The sequence below is a fragment of the Macrosteles quadrilineatus genome, unplaced genomic scaffold (genome assembly GCF_028750875.1).
Source record: "Macrosteles quadrilineatus isolate MER2022 unplaced genomic scaffold, UCM_ALF_1.0 Scaffold_4__1_contigs__length_99947679, whole genome shotgun sequence".
NCBI lineage: Eukaryota > Metazoa > Arthropoda > Insecta > Hemiptera > Cicadellidae > Macrosteles > Macrosteles quadrilineatus.
Window position 1 is genome coordinate 36,280,374 of NW_026542597.1, and position 23,950 is coordinate 36,304,323.

Sequence of the window (23,950 nt, forward strand, 5' to 3'; positions counted from 1 at the left end):
AATTTGTCTAATTATCAGATGGTACTGCGGATAGTCGTAGTACTCACTCGTGCGGACGTTAATCCACACCAGGGAGTATCGCATCCACAGTGCAAGCCTATAAATATCCACAATTCGTGACCTCCTAGTAGCTGGATTACAGGACGACGCCATACGACAATTTAAGAAAGAAAATTAATTTGAATGGAAAATATGTCTGCATCTGGTCCATTGGACTGTCTCTGGTCCATTATGTCTTGTATCCTATGTCCATTATCTTACAATTCAAAAGACATTGTCCTAGGCTTATCAAATGTAACAAAACATATCGTAGATCTAATTTCACCAACAAAGTTCACCATACGTAGAATATTATTAGTCACCGTAGCATTATTTGTGTATTAGTTATAGGTAAATGTATGAGTATTGAAAGGTTTTCACAAACACTTGGAGAAAAATTAATATATTTTAAGATTAAATAAATAAACTTTTAAGAAAATAATACTGCCAAGAATTCGTTGAAGATGGGACAGATGATCGATAACGAATAAATGGTTTCGATATTCACTGAATAACCACAATGCACTGCATTTTCAGGTCCATTTGCTTCTTATGACGCAACAAAATGTCTCATTCAACTTTTTACGATACCTGGAACGTAACTGATATAATACTTTATAAATATCTTTGGGAAACATCTTATCCTTTGCAGAAATGGTTTTACTTTTACGTTCTTTTTATAAAACGTATGACTTTTCACTGTATATCAAACCAAGGAAATATACAAAAAGGTTGTATACCAATTTATTTCCTTAGTTAAATAGTGCAAAGTTTTAAAAATAAAAACATTTTGTAACCTAATGTATTTTTACAGACAATTGTAAAATTATAAAACAACTATGTAGAGTGGTACGTATATATATTTCAATAAATTAACGATCTGTTGTACAATAAATCAACTTCAGCTGTTTCCTGCCGCAGAAAATGTAGGGTGAACATGTTTAGCTATACAACTTCTGGAGTAACCTACTCCACTATGAGGCATTTGAAAATAGCTAAACACAAAAAGGGTAGTTTGTGCCTGCTACTCTAAACAATGCAATGATAGCGATGCAACGTGAAACCACCTTGTGAAGAATATCGTTGAAGACTATTATTACTGATCACTGGGGCACAATGTTATTCCACGTCAATGAGTCATACATTGCTGGTTTGGGATCGGCTAACTCAACTGCATTTTCCGACATCTGTTGCATTATGATGACATTTAATAAATGTTTTACGTTGTACTACAACAAAACCAAATTTGGACCGGCCTTCTTAAAGATATAAAAATAGTAGTAAAGTTAAAAATAATTTTTCTGATTTGAACATGTCTTTAGTGGTTTATATACTTTAACAAAAATTATATAATTATAAACTGTAAATAAAGTCCTGCTATATCAGAAATTGACATTGATTAGCATAAAGTGGAAAATTCGCGTAAAAATAAACTAAATCATTAACAGATATTACTGATTATTGTACGGTGTAATTTGTATTGATTTATTCCTTAATATTAGTTTTTCTTATTATTTACAGCCCTGTACAACCTCGAGGAGGACTGGCGGGATATTGTTGATAACGCTGCAAGTCTGCCAGAGAGAGTTCAGCAACAACAGACAGCTGTGTGGGAACTGGTCCACACAGAGGTGGCTTACATCCACACTCTCAAGGTCGTCACCGATGTGAGTACCACCCTAGTGATGTGTCGGTACCAGTACCGTTGTCTACCAAAACCGGTTCTTGGTACTCGTAACCAGTATCATCGGTACCTAACTAGACGATAGGCCTACTAATTCTTTAACAGTAGCTTGCAAACATTGCGGTTTTAATGATTGATTTTTTAAAAATATCTACCAATAAATAATTATTGGTTACAGTTTAAATTTTGTTTTACAAGTTTACATCGTTTATAGATGAGATTAAAAAAGTGCAACGCTCATTAATGTTTGATTTTAAAAATATTTTGATTAAGAGTCTGTTTAATTAAGGTACTAAAATACAAATTTGTCTACTAATGTAAAGTAAAAACGATGATATATACGAGTAGTAGCCAAACACGGGGGTGATCCCGTGACGTCATAATTAGGTAATTGGTAAGTATTTTGTGATTGTGGAGCAGCGTGAATTACGCAGCGACTCTGGCGATGTATGTTGTGGATTGGTTGGTATTGTTATTAGGTCAAGGTCATCTGAATCTGTTTTTAAAAAATATTCTGCACTAATGGATAAATAGTGCAGAATATTTTTTATTTTATTTATTCATTTATTTTTTTTACAATCAACAATAGTAATAATAATGTAAAGTAGTTAAATCTAAGTTAAATCTAAGAAGTGTTGGAATCGTTCTTCGTCGTAGAGCTGCTGCTTCCATATATGTTGAATGCTGAATGGTCGGTTTCAAATTTTCTTCGATTGGGGCATGGTGGTTTGTAAGCTCCGTAGTCTGGAAGCAGAGTGCTGTTGGCTGTTGTTGTTACTGTAACTGCATACCCACTTGCAAGTAGAACTCTCAACTCTTCAGCAAAAACATCTATATCATGGTAGGTTGAAAGTTGAACATCGTCGTACTGGACAAACTTCACCTTGAGAGACATAATTGTTGTATTGAGCTGAAGTTGCCTCTAGGAAGTCCGTAGAACGATTGAAGGCATAGGACTATCTTCTTGTATTTATAGGTAAAGTCCATCCCCCCCCCCCTCCTAGCTACCCCCACCACTAATCTTTTTAAAGGGCCTCGTATTACACCATAAATATTTTCATCACAGAAATAATAGGGGTTCTACAATAAACGCAATTGTCAACACTTAGGCCGCACATGATGCAGCTGCAAAAATGTTTGCAAGGTAAAAACACAATTTCCCTCTCTGCGGACAAACATACTATGCACTCCGATCCTTGTTTTTGCACAGGTTCGTTTGTTCCTACGCCTTTGGTTGAGCTTCTCTTTTTAACTATCACATTTTTATTTATTCGCTTGGAATATTTGTTCACAAAGTCTTGCCCCTTGTTAACAACCACAAAGGGGCATCTTGGAAACCATCGTGCATGTTCTTGCCACGGATCATCTTCTTCTTGCCAATCCTTTAATCCTCCTCCACAGTAGTAACATATAGTTTCATCATTCTTCCCAGTGTAAAAAAACCCTGCTTCGGATAATTCCCATTTGGAATTGTTTACGACAGAGTTATGTAAACTTTTTTCAAAAGAATTTAGCCTAGTTTGAAAGTGAGTATAGTTCGGAAAGGCAATTTTAATCTTCAAAATGGTTGCGGACATATTAAGAGAGTAGATGGCTCGCTGCAATCCAAATGATTAAAACCCAACTGTTAGCAACGTTTTATACGCAAAGAAGATGGGTGGGGGTTAGATAGTTTGTAATCGATTGTAAAAATGTTGTTTCTGATTTAGGTCAAGGTCATCCATATCAGTTTTTAAAAAATACCATGTTAGTATTTTAGACAAAATACTAACATGATAATTTATAATATTTTATTTATATACAATCATTTGTACAATATTCTTATTCTAACAACAGTGCAAAGAGAGTTCTGTAGAGTTGTTCCCACTAACTCCATGAGATACCAAATAGAGGGAGCCCGGTTCGATGCTGCGTAGATCCTCATTTTGTAACATGCTGACAAACCGTTTTGGAAGAAACATTTGGAACTTTGGTTCATCTCCTGGAGTAAAAGGTGCATCGCTTAAAGAGACTAGAATAGCGTCCCCAATAGATGTTTCCATTTTCTTCATTCTATGCACAATATAATGTTTTAGTTCCTTAAGTTCTGAACACTTTTTAGTAATTAAAACACTTGACTTTGAATGAGTGTTGAACTGATCAACAAGGTTCTGGAGTTGAGATGCCATCTTTATTGGTCAAGCTGTAGGTGTTTTCCTGTCCTAGGTTGGAACAATACTGATGTGTTGTCTGCACACTTTCCTCATATTTATATCCATCGATTCCCCCACTACCGCAGCTCTCCTTTTGGTTTAGGAATGATGCTATACGGTATGCATTTTTTAAAGCACATTGACCTTGACGATGACATTTGTTTTTGCCTGCAAGACAAATACCGTCATAACACACTTTAAAATTTGAGTCAATCGTTACATCAATCACGTTACCAATGGTATATTTTTGAATCCAGCTTCGTTTTTCCAAACCTTTAGTGTAAATACGGTTGAATTTCGCACAAAAGTGATACATTACATCATCTACAGTGTTGTAATCTAAAAATCCTTCATTCCATGCAATGTGATGAAAATTCCTAGTAACCCACTTATTAGTTAACTTGGCTTTAGAATTTAGTTTTTTAAAAGAATGTGGTGGTTTAAACATAAAGGGATAGACAACGTACGTTAATAAATCTAAAATTACTAACTCCTTAACAACATATTCATTTGTATTTCCACGAAAAGCTTGGAACTCAATCACACAGGGTTTCTCTTCTATTGTTTTAACTTTGTCTGAGAACCATACCCTCTGCTCCATGGTAAGAATGTCAAGTAACTGATTTCCACACCACGGTAGGTTTTATATTTATACCAGGCCGTACAGTTAAGGCGCGTTGATGTATATTTAACGTGGGCATCATCCCCAAGTAGGCCTACCCCACGAGTTTAAATTAGTTTTTTTTTTATTTCAAACTAAAACACACTTAGATTGGCTGTGTTTCTTCAATATTTTCTTTTACGTCATCCGTTGTAGTCTTATTGATCTCGTAGTCTTTTATACTCCGCCACATTTCAACCTCATAGGGGATTCGATTAAAAATTGATGTATCGATAGGTCCGTGTAGAATCTGGGAGTCAGGGTATTGATCCATAGCATCCACTAAATATTCTTTTATTACAGAGCTTGAAAATGTTAGTTGTTTCATGTATCTAGTTACAGGTGAAGCGGCACAACCCAAAACATAAAATTCTTCTCTTGTTAGTTGAATCTTAATATCGTGTTTTGATAGGTCTCTGAAACGTATTTGCTGTCCTCCACGATACTTATAAATATCTATTTCTATGTCACAATCCAATAACCGAACAGCCGTTTTTTTACCAAACATGTTTTTAGCCAAATAACATTCGATTAAGTGCAAATGTTTTATGAATGAGTCCCAAGCATGCTCCGAAAAAAACAACATTTTTGCTCCATGATTTAAAATTGCGTTAGGTGCGTATGATAGGTCCTTCACTAATCCGATTGCAATGCCTTTAGACATACATCTTGAAATGGGGTAAAATATACGGAGGAAAATATCCGTTAACATATTAAGAGGAAGGTCGTCTTCGGGGGTTTTCTTCCTCTTTAGCGCTGAGTTAGTTACAAAAACACTGTTTTCACAACTGTCCATATCATTGTTATCTTGAGTATGGAATTTTAGAAACTCTGATAATTCATCTTCACAAAGCTTAACTTTTGCGTCATATTCTTCTTCTCTAACAACCACCTCTTCTTCCACTTTGGTACTGCTTTTATCTTTGTCCGTTAAAGAATTCATGTCTACAGTATCATATGTTGCTTCAACCACTGACAAATATAAACTGAATCCTTGCTTAAGTGACTGCTATTTATACCTTGTCTTGCTGAGGCTTATAAAACCATCTTTACTATACCGGTTAAAGGTGTGTACGTTACAATTTTGTCATGAAGAATCAAACAGTACGCACTTGTATTAGAAGGTATGTTGGATTCAAACTCCATTTCTAATTTAATATCCACGCTAGAAGATTTAACGGATTCATTTTGTTTTGAACAATCAATAACCACGATAGGTGCTTTTGAACTAAATTCAGTTGGTGATAGTAATGGTGTGTTTGCCTTGCCATAATATGAAGATTGAAATCTTGCATACATGTCGTATAAAATACTATACCGCTTCTTTTCAAAAGAAACATTTAAATTGTCGTATGGAAAGAATTGAGAGTTAAGGTACAGTTTACAGTTTTTAAGTTTACAATGATCGAATAATGTTGCATCAGCAGTTATGTTACTTCTTCTGTCCGTTTGCAGTCCAACTATCACATATCTAGGTTTTTCCAAATGATTAGAAGTCTTTACAGTCCATGTATGTCTTTCTGTCTCCGGTAGAATAGGGTATTCATGCAATTCCCAGCTTCTGAATGGTAGAACGATATCACGATCAGCTTTCAACTGCCTTAAAAGTGTAATCCTGTGTTCATCTGCCAGTTTCAAGTGTGGGACTCTCCAAACTATCTTATTCAAGTATAATTTCCATTCCAGAGCTTCTTCAGTCGTTGATTGAGGTGCTATAATAAGGTCTTTGTCATTTGAAGATCGCAACAGAACCAATTCTTGTTTTACGTTTATCAATATCTTATTGTAATCCTCCGCAAAACCTAGTAACAACCTTAACGGCACAGAAAAATCAAAATTACCATTTGCATTGGGTTTTATGGAATCTGAACTGGGATTAACCCACCCAGCAACCGCTAGTAGATTTCTTGCGTTTGGTGATAATGAGCATAGTCCTTTCAGTGTACTAGATATCCCTACCCTTTTTGTAGAGTCTATGGTAACTCCTGAAATTTCATACCTTATTTCATCAAAAAGAAACGCCATCGGGTTACTAACGAAAGGAATGGTTGTTCCAATAGTGCCATCCTTTTTTGTTACTGTTCCTTCGATGTACAAACAACTCTCAGAAGGAAGGGTGTAGACATCTTGCTGTTGGATTGGAATTCTAATTTCATCGTTATTGTTTAATTTCGATGAAGCGTAGGGGTTGTGGGTGTGATACTCTTTTTCCCATAGAGTCTCGTCGAATGTTGGACCGTGCGTTATATCCAGTATATCCATTATTATTTACATGCAGACCAATATCCTGTAGAAATTTAATGTTTTCAACTGTTAACTCTTCTGATGCAGGTGGCCTACTAACTCTTAAATCACCAGTACTCTTCTTTTTAAAGGATAATCCCATTATTCATAAACTGGGTTAACATAAGAAAATGAACAGAAGTTTTTCTTACCCTCTAGAGTCAAAGGGGTCCTGGTTTCATCTAAAATATAAATGAAGATGTTTGATATAATATAACTACTATTCATTCTGTAAAGTATCTGATTTTTTCTACTTATTATCAGGATATGTCAAGAGTTTCCCTAATTTGATATCGAGGGTTCAGAATGATATTTCGATATATTTTTAGTTTGTTGACCATCATATTCAGGTTTGATCATGCGTTCTTCTTCATTCCAAACAAACTTTGATCCCATGTATGTTATAAGCCGATCTTTTACCCGATATACATGTGTGCGAAATTTGTAATCTCCACCACGATAAGATGCAAATCCACTTATACTACTATCTTTAGCTATTATTACAGGAGTTAATGGATTATTTACAACCAAGTCGAATTCCTTATCACCGCATTTAAAGATGTCTTTTTCCTGATCGTATGTCAATGTTTGGCTAACAGTGCTTACATCATCTTTGTTGATTCCTTGAGCAACATTAGTGATTCTCCTATTTTTAGCATCAAAGCAACATCCTTCAGGAGGAGAAATTGTCTTTTTTACTTCTTTTACCGCTTCCTCAAGACCATCATTAGAAGATTTCAAGTTTTGTGTTAATGTGGAAAATCGATCGCTTAATTCTTTCAATTTGTCCAACTTTTCATCTATGTGAACAAGTTTTTCTTCCACACTTTTTAAATCTAGTTTATTAACATAGTAACGGTTTAAATAACCTTTTGTTACCGGTTGACGTGCTGTTTCATAATCAGATACAACCCTAAATCTTTTAGTATCTTCTTCATCGTTATCATCTTCTAGCTCTACTTGTCTCTCACGTTTTTGTGTATACAAAGAGTGGCCGAATTTATCAATTATGTGGTGCCTTATCATTTCAGGTGTTCAACTTTCAACGTGTACAAACATAATAATGATTTTCCAAAAGAAATTTACTTATATATTAAAACACAATTGAAAAAGGTTTTTTTTCACACTACTTATTTTTCTTTAAGTGTAAACAAACTGTAATTCTTTCATTTCTGAAATCTACCAGTCTATTGTCTTGGTCCATGATTTTTTGTGTAATGTTGCTGATTGTCCGGGTAGTGATTGGCAAGTAAATTACAGGATTAGGTATCTCTACCAGTTTATAACCAGGTGGTACAGCGGGAAAGAATTGGAAAATCATATGACCTTGTTTGTTGTTAATGAATGATCCGGTGGCTATATTACAGTCTATTCTTACTGTGTTTACTTTAAAGATGTCTACAACGTTTTCTGAGTAATAACTGATTCCAGGTTCGGCTTTAATACTGCCGAATCCTAATAGTTTTCCGATGGAATTAGGCTTAGAAAAATCTACTTCCACAGTACACTTTAACATAGATTTTAAAGTATTGTTGTTGGTTCCTAGTTGGATATAGTATTTCTTTTCCTTTGTTGTTATTTTTTGGAATTTTTCTTGTATATAGTCTCTTATGTCCTGCACCTCATACGCACCTTTCGGAATAGTTATTACTTTATCTTTATCGAAATGAAACAGGTTGTTTGTTTCATCAACGTTTGGTATTGAGTTGTACGATTCAAAACTGAGAAGACCGATTTCATACTCATCAAGAGAACTCAACTCAATAGGCGGGAAATAATCGATAGAGAGCACAGAGCTCCTACCTGATAGTGTTAGGGTCTGAGACATAACTGAATGCTCATAGGTTAATTACCACTTATTTATAGACAACTACTAAAATTCTAAACACAAATGGCCGCATATTGATGTATCTTCTGGTTGTTGTCCATCATAGTTAAAGTATACAATTTTTGAAGATTTGAAGTATTCAAGAAGTTCCTTCGGAGGCGGTAAGTTTCCAAAACTGTCAAAGTAGTAAACTATTTCACCGAGTTTTTTGTAACAAACCCAATGAGTGCCAGGACCGTTAGCATTATCAAGATTCACTATACCAGTCTCGTTATTATTTACTACGGATGGTAGTTCATCCTTCATAAAAACACCTCTGAAGAAAGGTATGCGTAAACAGCTAGCGTATCGTAAAAGTTCAATATTGCTTAAGGCTTTATCTGGAATTATCAACTTATTCCTCTTGTTTAATAAACACGGTATGGCTTTAGGTATAACCCTCCTCCGTTCTTTATCATAGACCAAATTGTAGGTTTGTTCTTTTTTTTTCTATGAGAAGTTCTGTTTTTTTCCTTCTTATATTTCCTCCACGTTTCTTAACATTACTATGTCTTCCTTTTCTCCTTTTTCCTCCACCAAAAGCTGTTTTTCCTTTCATTGCTGCCGCTACTGCTAACGCTGCTGCTTTCTCTCCAATACTACTATCACTTGCTTTTACACGTTGCCAAGCTTTCTCAGCAAGTATTTTGTCTGCTACTGATCGGTCTTTTAAATTACCAAATTTTGAATACGCTATATCGTGTTCTTTACAAGCTTGATCGAGCTTATTTATTCCCGGATCTCCTCTAGCAAGGCGTTTTTTTAATTTTGTTCCAGGACCACAGTACTGATAACCACCAATTAAATGCAATTCCACAGGCAGTAAATCAATCGCTTTGTTGACTAATGCTCCAACTGGTTTAGTCAATATAGAAAGTGCCGTCGATGTTATTCCCCTTCCTCTCTTGAAGGTCTCTCGATTGCGAATGGCACGGTTGTTGTATAACATTTGTTTTTATAGTAAAATCACAAATGAAGAGTGCACTCTATAAATATGTTTCAACGAATGACTAATAAATAGTTTTTCCTTTTAATTTATACGATTTGTTTAATAAACACTGGTAATTGTATATGAAAGCTCCTTATGCAAACAATACAGTGTAGTAACACAACAAATACTTCTTTGTAATTTTAATAAATATATAGCATTTATTAGTATTAATCAATTATCCCTCGATTGCGCAGTTCATCAACCAAAGCTACCCATTCGTTTTCTAAACCTGAATGACCAGCTTCAATAGCTTCACGTATCAATTTCATTCTATCGATTAATTTGTTTGCATTGTTGTAATATATTACGTTAGTGTTGGAGCAGTCTTTAAATAGTCCTTCTCCAGAATAAGTTGATATATCATCTTTCCTTTTTCTCTTATGAATTGTATCAATGTCGATTGATGAGATTGCCCTTCTTTTAACTCTTCTGACTTGTGACGGGAATAGTTCTGATATGATAGTTGTGTATTTAACAGATTGGTTTCTATGTATTGGTACATTTGAGTTGTAACCTTTTCTATGAAGGTTTGTTTTAGCACAAATGTTTTTAAATAAAACTAAATCTTTTTTATTATATTTACCAGGCTTGTTTTTAAATATAAGTTCGAATAAACCAGGTGTCCCCTTATATTTTTTGTTTCCTACGTGTATAACATCATTTTCATCAATGTCTAGCTTACTATTTCCAATCATTAGCCCGTTGTCTTCAAGTCTAGCACCATAAACATGGTATTTTCTGTTAGCATTTGTAGAATGTAACATTTTTAATAAGTACTTCCTCCCAAGCACAGATTTTGAAGTTATATCTTCTCCCAATTTACTTATTTCAGATGGATTAATATCCGCATTCTTAATACTTTCATATTCTTGAGGAATTTCCAAAGTTTTGTCCCCTTCTCTGGAATCTTGATCTGATTCATCAGTCTCCTCAGCGTCCTCAAATTCTTCTGAATCTTCGTAGTCATTATAGGTCGTTAATGGTTCTAAACCATCTTGTACTTCTGATTTCGATACAGGTAGTAACATTTCACTATCTGTAGGTTGAATTGATTTTGAAAACGTGTGTGACAGGTCTTTTATGGGTTCAATAATAGGTTTAAATGTTGTTTCTAAATACCTATCTCTTTCACTTATACCCATTCTTAGAGCCCTGTTTTTTCTTCTAATGGAATCACTTAGTGTTTTTATTTCCTTTACAAGCTTTTCTTGGCTACCCATGTTCTCATCATGAAATTCAATCTACTAATAGATAAAATGTGTTACTGCTGGTGCATTATAACGAACCTATCAAACCCTATTCGGTATCGCCCGTTTTTAATACTTTCATCCTTATCAATTACAACAAATCCATATTTTTCATCCCAAGCCTTACAACATATTTTTTTAAACATTTCAAATGACATATCAACACCAACATGGTCATTATATATATGTTTTAAATTCATCTCATCTTGTTTAAAAATTATAATTACATTTGCATTATCCCTTATTAATTGTTTTGGAATTTTGCTATATGTTTGACCAATATATATACAGTCTATACTGTTGTGTCTCCCCATGGAAAAATAGTTTCTTATCGTGTCATGGTTTTCACATGACACATCATCGAATATGAATACTGAATGAGGTTTAGCTTCACCAGGTTGTAGTATTTCACTGCTTGCATCGAATTTAAATAAAGATACCTCTTTAACGTCCGATATTATTTTATCTAGTAGCTGGTATTTAGGTTGAGCCAATGATTTGGAAAATATATACACATTATTAAACCGCAAACCATGTGGGTTTGTTAACAAGTTAAATACAACATTAGTTTTCCCACAATTGGACGGTCCACTTACTATAGACCTTACACTGTCTGGTAATAATTTACCATGTTTACCTTCTTTGAGTTTTACATTATCCACAGTTAAATTGTCTATATTTTCAATTTCAAAAGAATATCCATTGTGTATAATGTCCATGACATCACTCTGTGAAGGTTGTTTCATAAATGACGTTTTTTATATAATATTTTCTTTAGACACCCAAGAGTCTTCACTTTTATCAAAACCAAGCCAACGAACCAAAACCTTATCTTTTTTACGTTTTAAAACTTTTTCAACAAGGTAAATATTTCCTGTAGAAGATTTTAACATCTCATGACCATAAAAACCTCCATGTAAAATTTGGCCTTTATTGTCCTTCAAAATATATGTTTCTGGGTACGTTGGTTGCACTCTATAAACAGTGAAAACTTCGTTCGTCCAGTTAGGTAGGTATTTCTTACTAAATATCCCCTTATATTTACTTATACGGACTTTGTCACCTTCAACAAATTTATGTGGTAAAATCTTTTCAACTTTTGGACGTGTGCTTCTTTTAATGTTGTTCAAAACTTGTTCTGAATTATTTTCATTTACTTCACTTGGGGTCATACCTATCGTTCTGTGAAACCTATTGTTGTAGTTGTTCAACAATTTTCCAAGAATATCAATCCACACGTAAGAACCTCTATTTGAAAATTCCTTAAACAAATCTCCTTTTATCGTTCTATTAAATCTTTCGATAATTGCGGCCTTTTTTCAGATTTTGTTGAATAATGATTTATATTATATTTTTTCATTAACACTGAAAAGTCCTTATTGAAATATTCTTTTCCATCGTCAGTTTGCAAATGTTTGATAACGTTATTATCCCTCTGGATAACAGTCTCCATAGCCTTGGTCACACTTTTTCCGGTTTTATCCTTCAAAGGCATGGCATCAGCAACTTTTGTGAAGCAGTTTATCACGGTCAGTATATATTTAAATCCCTTGTTAAATTTACTGTAAGGTATCATTTCAATTAGATCTGCTTGGTATAAGTCATTAATTCCTTTTAGAACTGTATTCCTCCTTGGAAAGTTTTTCCTTGCAGGTTTATGAATTTCAGATACAATTTGCCATTTAGAAACCATATTCAATCATAACATCCGTCGTACGGCTCAGTCGGAGTAATGGATATCTCTGATATTTATCAATTATTTATATTGGTCAAGGTAATTTTAAAATGTGTAAAAAAGAGGGGGGGGCGTAAACCCCCCCCCCTCTTCTTTACGGGGAGTATATTTGGACAGAGAAATGTGATATATAGGATAAGCTAAGAAACAGCTTGGATTTATTAGGTTAATTAGTTACAATTGAAAAATGTCCAAAAGGAAGTGTGTCAATACCATTTTCCAGTATGTATCTTTTGTTATCATTGGATGTTATTGCAATCTTCTCTTGCACAATCGTATATAGTCTATGGTTGAAGCTTCTAATGGTTTTGAAAGTTGCAATATGAACTTGGTTTTCAAATAAACACTTTTTAAAATGTTCAAACTTGAGTTTCTTCTTCAAATATGAACTTTTAATTCCTTTCGCCTTTTTTATTACACCAATATCGCTGTCGGTGCTTTTAGTGTATAATTTTAATGAGTATAGTTTTGACATTAGTGCTACTACTTCTTCTAATGGGATTCCGTTTGTTTCGTCTTTAAATTTTCCTAACACCTTTTTGTGTTTACCATTGTCATAGTTAGGGTGATCTACCGGGTAGTCGGAAAAGTCGAAATCGTCTTTATACATAAATGTTCGTAAATCTTCATACATATCATGAGTTTTGATCCAATAAAGATATGCGTCGGTATCCATATATATAATTCCAATATTGTCTCTTCCGTAAAATGAAACCATCTTGTTATAATGAAAGTCGTACATGTGTGTTTTTGAAATGTCAAGTATACACATACCAACATACATAGGTCTATCCATTTTAATAGTAGTTTTGTCCATTGACACACAAACAAGATTTTCATTTATGATAATAGATGATTTAAAATTTGGTTGTCTTACAAGTTTTTCTACCTTTTTGGGATCCGACACTAACTTAACATTTTTATGTTTTCTTTTATTTTCTAGGGTCTTTCCAAATATTGCATTATTCATCAGCTTAAAAAAGTCTTTTTTTTTTAAAAAAGCCGATGATGCTGCAGCTCTTCTTTTTGTGTTTGAGTCAATGTATGTTTTTAACCAACATGATTGATTAAACTGTAAAACATGGTGAACCTTTTTTAATTTTAGACCAAGTTCGATGGCTTGTTGGACAACCCAAAAATGGGCAACATAGCGTTCCTTGTCGTTAAGCGTCATCATCAGCTTAGGATGTTTTCCGTCTGGTGGTATTTCAGATTTAGCTAATAGAGGTAAATCATAGTGATGATCATGAAGTGTGGATGGGTATTCAAAATCACACTCCATTATGAATCCGGTGTCTCGATTTTTTGGGATACTTGTTACATCACCTAATAATATTGGATCAATCCATTGAAAATTACCATATGGAAGTGGGTTTGACATTGCCCACCCATATAAGTTATTGGCGTCAAAATACCCTAAATAAACTGATGGGTCCTCCTTCTTGAAGTTTGGAATGTGTTTATTATTTGCTTTGACATGCCTTGTTACACTCTGGGTAAGTCCCCCACGGATACTAGATTCAATCATAAGCACCATATCAATGTCTGTTAACAGCTGTAATGTACATTTTGTTTCTTTTAACATAGCTTGCCAAGCTAATCCAGGCGAGGTGTATGAATGTAGAGGGTCTAATCCGTAGGCCGCTATACAGGTGTTACGGAATTCCTCCATTATATCACAAAGAAGTGTTACATCTAACTTCACATAAAAGTCACTATACTCGCCTAAGGTGTTCATGTTTAACTCACTCCATACCTGACAAGCATGTTGATAGTCTTCAGGGTCAATATTAGAATCATTTAACTGACTGTAAAATGCCTCAATGGGTGGTAGTGAGGTCTCGTTAAATCTTTCAGGATTATCAATATAATCATAAGGGTACACTCCTTTACGAAGAACCAAATCCATGTGATCAGATGCGACAATCTTTTGAGTTTCAATAAAATGTTCTCTTTGCAAATTAGCTGTCAATTTCTCTAAACTAGAAGCCATGAATCTGAAAGAGTCTACAAACCTTAATTTTATTTTACCCACTTTTTTCGAAAACCTAATAAATTTCTCCATACTTGTAGCTAAAACATCAATCGCCCCTTTGTCTCTACCTAATTCAGGAATTATGAAATGAGAGTCATATCCACTTAAATTGTGGAACACTACTGGGATAAACTTTGGTAATTTAAAATTAATGTTACAACTGTTGCAAGCAGGGCCTTTGTAAAAACCAGTCAGGTGATCATGATCCCGAACACGCCTGTTGTCTTCTGTAAAACTACAGTCACAAAGGTAACATCTATCCGCACTTTCATGGAATGTCAATTCATCATGTGTAAGATTAATCATTGGAACTACATAACTATACAGTTTTTTCACCTTATTAGCTATATCATAAAGGTTATCTACAAATGACTTAGCAGCATTTTCACCGCGATATACAAGTGGTTGGGTTGTTAACCCGTACTGACGTAAATGATCTTCATCCAAAGTTGATTTAAGCATTAAACAAAAGCTGTTTGGTTCATGAAATTGAATTTTTTTAATTTTGCTTTGATCACACTCATCTAAAACTAAAGGAACTAACGATGACTCAAAGTCTGCATATATAACAATTGGTATTCGATATTGTTGAGCCGTTTTGTTGAATTTAATAAAAGCTCTATTAGGGTGAGGTAATTTAACCCTTACTTCGTCCTTACTATTGCAGAGACGTTGGTGGTCAAGTAACCATTCCTTACCCCCCAAATGAAATGGTTTGGCAGCGTAGCAAAAACACCGTTTGCAAATGGTGAGACTCATCTTCCTTTTGGATAGCTGTCTTGATAAAAGTGCGTAAAAGTTTTTTATGTAAACATAATGTGAGATTTTACCATTTGTAAGAAGTAAAAGATCTGTATGGTCTCTACGTTCATGAGATGTAATCTGAATAGGAAACACATTATTAGACTCATCCAATCCATACACATTAACGGATGAATTAAGATTTTGTTTTTCGAATTTCTTGATATCTTTTAAAGACACTGGGTAAACCAAACCTGTAAAATTATATTTATGAGCCACTTCACTATAATAACGGCTTGGTCTATAGGCGTGCCTGTCTTCAACAAACTTTGCTAAAACAGCATACTTAAAACACTCATTGTCTTCATTTTGAACATTTATGCAAGTTCTTGTATTAGCAATCTTTTTGGGCAGTGGGATGAAACTACTACCTCTATCACCATACCCATGTTTATGTACACGTATATCTAAGCTGTCTACGCTTAACAAAGACCACCCAGATCCTCTTCCTTCATGTTCAGATATTTTAATAACAATTTCTTCCAAGCAACTGTCGACTTCAGCCTCCAGATCAGTGGTTACCATGATGGATTTATTTCGTGTTATAAACCCCCGAGGGGACACCTCATTTTGTACATTTGTAAATCTAGTGTCCAAGAGCAAGCCAAATTTGATAAAATTAAGTCTGGTTAGTTCCTGTTGTAGTGTTTTTATGATAAGGGGTTTAGCTTTTAAAATAAAATCTGACAAATCATAATTTGTATTAGAAATTTTGAAATGGTTTACTATGGCTTTAGGAAATGCTTGGGCTAATATTTCTACTGATAATTGTTGGTTTGGTGGTGCATACTGTATAACTGTTGGTCTGTTCTGTTGTAAGAAGGGGTCTTCAATCAAATCTTCATATTCCATAGGTGTTGAAGATTCATTAGACATATGTAAGAGTTCATTATGAATATTGAGGAGAAATTCATCCTCAAAAGACTCATGACAATTTTCACATTGATACATTTTTGTAGTTTAAGACACTACTAAGGAAACTAGCTACATTACACACTGCATGGTTGTGTTCATAGGAATGATATCAGTTGCGTGCGTGACTTATATATATAACACAGTGTATAACCCCCCACTCCATTTATTCAATAAGGGGGGGGGATTAGACCCCAACCCTTTCCACCAATGGCATAAGTATTTTATGGTGGTGGTGGGGGTCGTGGGCGGGATTTTATAATAACGCAGGAAGCAGCATTATAGCTTACATATTCGCAATGCCTCCTACAGACCACACGAACCTTACTGGAGTAGAGCCTCGAATCTGGGAGACTGATTTTGATGTAGCACAAAATGAAAGTGATACAGAAAACGACGAGGACTTGCAAGAGATGCTAGAGGAAGAACAACTGGACGAGGATGTGAACAACGAACAAGGTCAACCCACACCGAACAATGAATTTCATTCGGACTACTGTGAAACACCAAAGATTCCAGTTCAAGCAGATGAAATTGAAAATGGAGAAAATAAACTTTGTCGAGTATTACAGTTTTGTGGCAATGTTCGAAGAAGATTATCCTTTAGTTCAGAGAGTGAATCAGAAAATACAGGGCGATTGATATAAGTGTGCCAGCCGTTTTATTCGAAAACTATAAGAGATAGCAAAAAAAGTTAAATGGTGGGTGCCTTGGATTTTTTATTTAAAAAATTGTAGTCAAGTCAAAAAAATTATTTTAGCCGCCATTTTTCCAATATGGCCGCCAACTTTGATTTTTCTTATGGAACACCCTGTATTTGATGATGTATTCTGATAGAAAATGTAATTTTAAGACGATTTTATTCTTGTAATTTTTTTCATAAACCTAACCGTTTTAAAGATAATAATGGTTAAAGTTTTGAAATTTCTGCATGAGAAAGAGTTTCGATTAAGGCCTAAGCAAGCTTGCCAGCTGTTTTATTCGAAAACCATTCAAAATTTCACAACTTAAACCATTATTATCTTTGAAACGGTTAGGTTTATTAAAAAAATCACAAGAATAAAATCGTCTTAAAATTACATTTTCTATCAGAATACATCATCAAATACAGGGCGTTCCATAAGAAAAATCCAAGTTGGCGGCCATATTGGAAAAATGGCGGCTAAAATATTTTTTCGACTTTACTCAAATTTTTTAAATAAAAAGTCCAAGGCACTTACCATTTAACTTTTTTTGATATCTCTTATGGTTTTCGAATAAAACAGCTGGCACACTTATATCAATCACCCTGTATGTAGCTTTTTACCATTTTTTAAAAACTCTTCAGTTTATCCTTGACCTAATTGTTGGACACAGTTAATCAAGCTAATAGCATCATTACATATTACATCTTAGCAATTTTTAAGTCATGGTAACGTAGCAGAACAAACTATTTGCAATGTTAAAAATATAAAATGCTGGTATATTTATTCCTATTCTTGCTACAAAACGAATGTAGACAAAGTATTATGGCTACTAATAATTTATATATTCATTGGCTATGTCTAATAAAATTCAACACTACTTAAGTATAAATTTGACAACAACTAAAAGGTTTTGTGGTAATTTTCGAAGAAGTTTATCCTTTAGTTCAGAGAGTAAATCAGAAGATATGTAGCTGATTTTATTATTTTTTAAAAACTCTTCAGTTTAACCTTGACCTAATTGTTGGACAAAGTTATTAAGCTAATAAAATTTCCGCAACTGTATTGATCATAAAAACGATACATCTTTACGTCTTAGTAATTTGCAATATTAAAAATGGATCTGTAGGGGTTTTAATAAGAAAAACCAAACATAGAAACTTCTATCATATTTATTTCCATACTAAAAAACGAATGGTAACAAAGTATAATGGTTGCTAACCATTTATATGTTTGTTTTCTATGTCTTGTAAAGTTCAACACTACTTAAGTATAAAATGTACAACTACTATTCAAGTAAACCTGTTAACAAAGATGAAATGTAAAGGAATTAACCTTAAACAGTTAATGCAAATAAATTTTGTGTTTGTATGCCTAGATGCCTTTGAGGATTATGAAAATATATTGAGTTATATCATAAAGTGTTACACTTAATTTATACACAATGGCAATGAAGATCTTTTTGCAAAACACGAGATAAACATAATATATCTTTTAAATGTCCTTAGAATAGTTAATTTTACAATATAGAAAAATGTTGCTGTAATATTGGACAACTTGAACAATCAATATGTTTTCTAAAATAACTTTATCAAAATATTATACATGAAACTTTGCGAACACATTGTTAGGATATAACAAATTTGTTTCTAATGTTTTATGAATAAATTAGATGGAAATCTCTGATTAAAATAATCTATTTCTAAAATCTCAAGGTCACTCTTTAAATGCAAAAATTGGGAACGCATTTGTTAGGCTATAACAAATGCGTTCCCAATTTTTGCATACTAAAGGAGAATTTAGAGGATAATTAAGATCAATTTGAAACTAAACCAATTTATAATGTTACAGATGCCCATCCCGAAGACCGATCACGAATTATGTAGTATCGGTGGGTTGTATTCGGGATGGTCATGCCTCTGGGTAATTTAAGTCGGAACCTGTCATTTCCTTCTCTTAAAATGACTTCACCGTTTGGTGTCATCAGAAGAATTTCGAATTTACGGTTTTTGGGTAGCCTATCAATTCTGGTTTTTTTAGCTTGAATTTGTGGTGGACGACAGGGTCGAGCAAAGCCTGACGTCCGTGGTTGGCTAGGAAAAATCTTGTCTATCACAACAACACGTGAGGTGCTCGGTGTTGGATCAGATGTACAAGATTTTTCCTGAGCCTGGCTTTTGACGATTATTGATGGTCTTTCAAATGACTGAGGATTGGTAGCGACAGGTTTGCTGCTAATAATTTTAGGTTGAGTGGGTACCATCCTGCTTTTCCCCTTAGTGTGGAGGCTGCACACATTAGCATCAGAAAAGCAGGACTTTTCACAACGCTCACCTTTTTTCACCCCTTTTTGGAAAATATAAGAACATTGTGGCTTGGGCTTAAATGCAGCTCGTCTTTTGGCCATGAGTTTTACCAATTTTTCAGAAGGGTTTGAATGGGGGGGAAGGGATTCTTTTGAGGATTCAGTTTTAGTAAAGAGTTTTCTAACAACGGTGGGTGCAGCAGAGAGGGATTTGGGTGGGGGGTTTGGAATGGTAATTTCAGGAGAATCTATGTCAGGCATTTGGTTCGAGGAGGAATTTAAATTAGGAAGAGTTAGGCTATGTGGTTGAGGTTTTGGAGATGGCTTACGTTTGGGAGTGAATGGCTTTTCTGGAGATTTAATAGGAGATAGCAAGGAGAGAATTATGGGAGAGAGAAGCATGGATAGAGGGGACTTAATTGTTTGATTTTTGGACGATGACGTAGAAGAAGAGGACGAGGACGATGAAGAAGACGAGGAAGATGATGACGAAGAAGAAGAAGAGGAAGACGATGAATCAGACCGTTTCTTCGACGAAGTGTTACCAGAAGAAGGTTTCTTCAATCTATCTTCAAACAAAGCAGAAGAAGATCCTGGCTGCGAAAGAGTCTTGGCGGCAAGGGAAGATTGAGTTGATATTGTAGTTGTTTTCTTTGCATCGTCAGACAAAGCAGATGAAGAGGATCCCGGCTGCGAAAGAGTCTTGCCTGGCTGCGAAAGAGTCTTGGCGGCAAGGGAAGATTGAGTTGATATTGTAGTTGTTTTCTTTGCATCTTCAGACAAAGCAGATGAAGAGGATCCCGGCTGCGACAGAGTCTTGTTGACCAGGGTTTCAGAAGGAGTTGATGATTTCATCTTCTTAATACCTCCAGTCAACGCCTCCTGAAGTTTAGATCTCTTCATGCCTGCCACTGGCTTCATTGGCTTGGTAGTCTTTCTTAAGCAGGGGTCCATGGCTTTTCTGCAGGCTGTCAACAGAATGATGTTATTAACCAATATGCTCTCTCATTTATACCCACCCTAAGTGGTGGGGGATATAGATAGACAGAGTGGGGGAAGATATGAGTGTGGTAAAGAGGTGGGGGAATAAGTACATCTAAAAGGAGGAGTTGCATGTGGGCAGAGAAACTATTTTAAAGATAAAGTTTCAAATAACCAATAATACAAGTAGGTCAAGGTCATTAGTTATTTAAAAAAAAACATGCAAAGATTCAAACCACTCACACCAAGTCACAACTACTAAAGCAAATTATCTAGCAAGAAAGACTAAACAGTACATGCATGAAGAACTTTTAGACATATAACATAGGCAAAGGCTTGAAAGGAGCAGCCTGGTTTGACCACTGCCGCAAGTTAAGGAAGGATTTAAATACAACTTGGTTTGACCACTGCTGTATGTAAAGGATGGATAGAAATGCAACCCGGTTTGACCACTGTCACATGTTCAGGAAACGCAAATGGTTTTTCCAATTTGCAAGTTAAGGAAGGATTTAAATGCAGCCTGGTTTGACCACTGCCGCAAGTTAAGGATGGATAGAAATGCAACCTGGTTTGACCACTGCCGCAAGTTAAGGAAGGATTTAAATACAACTTGGTTTGACCACTGCTGTATGTAAAGGATGGATAGAAATGCAACCTGGTTTGACCACTGTCACATGTTCAGGAAACGCAAATGGTTTTTCCAATTTGCAAGTTAAGGAAGGATTTAAATGCAGCCTGGTTTGACCACTGCCGCAAGTTAAGGATGGATAGAAATGCAACCTGGTTTGACCACTGCCGCAAGTTAAGGAAGGATTTAAATACAACTTGGTTTGACCACTGCTGTATGTAAAGGATGGATAGAAATGCAACCTGGTTTGACCACTGTCACATGTTCAGGAAACGCAAATGGTTTTTCCAATTTGCAAGTTAAGGAAGGATTTAAATGCAGCCTGGTTTGACCACTGCCGCAAGTTAAGGATGGATAGAAATGCAACCTGGTTTGACCACTGTCGCATGTTCAGGAAACGCAAATGATTAAGGAAGGATAGACAAAGATTCATTCAAACCCTAGATAGACAAGGGTTTGAAAGGAGACGGAACATGATGTGTACCGTGCGGGTACACAAGATGTAGTGAAGTTTGAAAGAGATTCAACTAGTTTTGTGCGCTCTGGTGGGGGTTGGACTAAGTGGAGGCGTGGTCTACTCAGCCAATCACAGGACAGGTAGTGTAGTGGGGGCGGGGCTTGCTGGAGGCGTGGTCTACCCACCCAATCAAAGGATATGAGGTGTATTGGGGGACTAGCAAGAGCAGCCTTTAATTATTAATATTACTTGAAAGATAGCAGAATAGCCGTTTTAATAATCCAAAACAAGATACGTGATTTTATAATGCTTATGGAGATGCAAATTACAATTTGAAATATATTTTTTGGCTTAAGAATGTTCAATAATACAAGAAACAATATTAGTTGGGTCTCAAGAACGAGATATGAAGTCAATTAAATTATTAACCGAGCTAAGTAAAATAAACACATAACAATCGTAGCATTTTACAAATACTATTAACTAAAATATATTTAGTTGTACATGTATTTTTTAAGGAAAGATTTCAAAGAGATAGAAACCATCTGAACTATGCGTAAACTAACATTTTTCAAATAATTACCTGTAGTAAATCAGGAATACTCCGTGTTTCAAGTAAAGCTGCGTTAGCTAACTCTAGAAGAAAAAAAAAACACATTAAGCAATTAAGTATTAGAACCATTTTATATGTTTATTTTGAGAAGAACAAATCATATGTTAAGAAAATCGTATAAAAAACAACCAATTTAATCGAGCTATATTTTAATAAAGTCAGCAACTGACTATGAGAAGTACCTTGATTAATATTATAATTTAAGAGCGTAACAAAAAGTGAAACAATTCATGTACGTGAGAAAGCAATTTGAGATAAAAGAACAAAGAATAATTTAATATAAATACTATTAACTAAAATATATTTAGTTGTACAAGTATTTTTTAAGGAAAGATTACAAAGAGATAGAAACCATCTGAACTATGCGCAAACTAAGATTTTTCAAATAATTACCTGTAGTAAATCAGGAATACTCCGTGTTTCAAGTAAAGCTGCGTTAGTTAACTCTAGAAGAAAAAAAAACACATTAAGCAATTAAGTATTAGAACCATTTTATATGTTTATTTTAAGAAGAACAAGTCATATGTTAAGAAAATCTTATAAAAAACAACCAATTTAATCGAGCTATATTTTAATAAAGTCAGCAACTGACTATGAGAAGTACCTTGATTAATATTATAATTTAAGAGCATAACAAAAAGTGAGTCAATTCATGTACATGAGAAAGCAATTTGAGATAAAAGAACAAAGAATAATTTAATATAAAAATTGTTAAGTAAAATATATAGTTTTCTATTATGATTATTAGAATGTGAAGAAATTTTTACGTATGTCAATAAAGCAATCCTCAATAAAAAACAAAGTATAATTTTAGGCAATCACATTTTACCTTTAATAATCCAAACAAATTAATAATTAATGTATTAGAGTCATATTTAGATATCTCGTTTTGTGAAGAACAAGTTATACGTTTATACATTGTTAGTTAAGGAAATCGGTAACCATTTTTTCAATCTTAAAAATGTTTAGTTATTCAGTTTAATCAGTCCATATTTTAACAAATACAAAAACAACAAAAGGTAATTAATATTATCATTAGGACTACAACAAAATATGAGGTGAACTTGAATAAACATACATTTATTTTGGCAAGGACAATGTATATTATAAGATATTTTTTTATCCTAAATCATTTATTTTTTATTATAATATAATGATTTGAGGTAAATGATATCGTTTTTTTTTTATATATCACAAGAAAGATTATTTGCGGTTTACATAACATCTGTTACAAAATGTGAGACATTAAATACGTATAGTGATTTAGCGATATTGGAATACCAATTTTCTTAAAAACATAAAACCATTGACTATACACAGAATAGACTTCCCAAGTAATGTAAAAATTTGAAGCAAAAAAGAAACGTAGTGCAATCTGTTAAGTGATAAATCAATCAGCTGTTTGCTATGTACTGCATTAGTTTTAATTAATAGTCAACAAAATACACTAGTAAACTCTAGTGAGATGGTCCTGAACTTCATCTATTTTATTGGCCTCAAATTTTTATATCACGTGAAAAGACTAAAAACTCACTGCCAATACCTAAACTATTTCTAATCGAAAGCCGTTTTATTCTGTAGAAAATTATTATAAAATAGGCGGTAAAAATGGTTGTAACGTATATTGTTGTATTCATACAGCAAAAGAATTTTTGAGTTAAGATAAGTGTTTTGTAAGTGCAGATTTGCCGAAATATTTGTTTATAGTCTTGTAAAGTTTTCATATAATTAGGATTATATTTGAAAGATATGTTAGTTTCGTTTTTATATTATGAGAAAGGTTGTATTTAAATGATTAGACAAAATAGTGGTAGGATCTTTTATACAAATAGTTGA

General features: G+C 34.1%; 1 protein-coding gene across 2 annotated transcripts in view; it reads left to right on the forward strand.

Annotated features, from left to right (window-relative positions):
• Positions 1 to 23,950, forward strand: part of LOC128991506 (pleckstrin homology domain-containing family G member 5-like) — a 263,086-nt gene that overhangs the window by 216,667 nt on the left and 22,469 nt on the right. For both annotated transcript variants that reach the window (XM_054414443.1, XM_054414444.1), the window contains one exon: positions 1,561 to 1,706. In XM_054414443.1, coding sequence (XP_054270418.1) covers positions 1,561 to 1,706 — 146 coding nt within the window. The remainder of the gene's footprint in view (positions 1 to 1,560; positions 1,707 to 23,950) is intronic.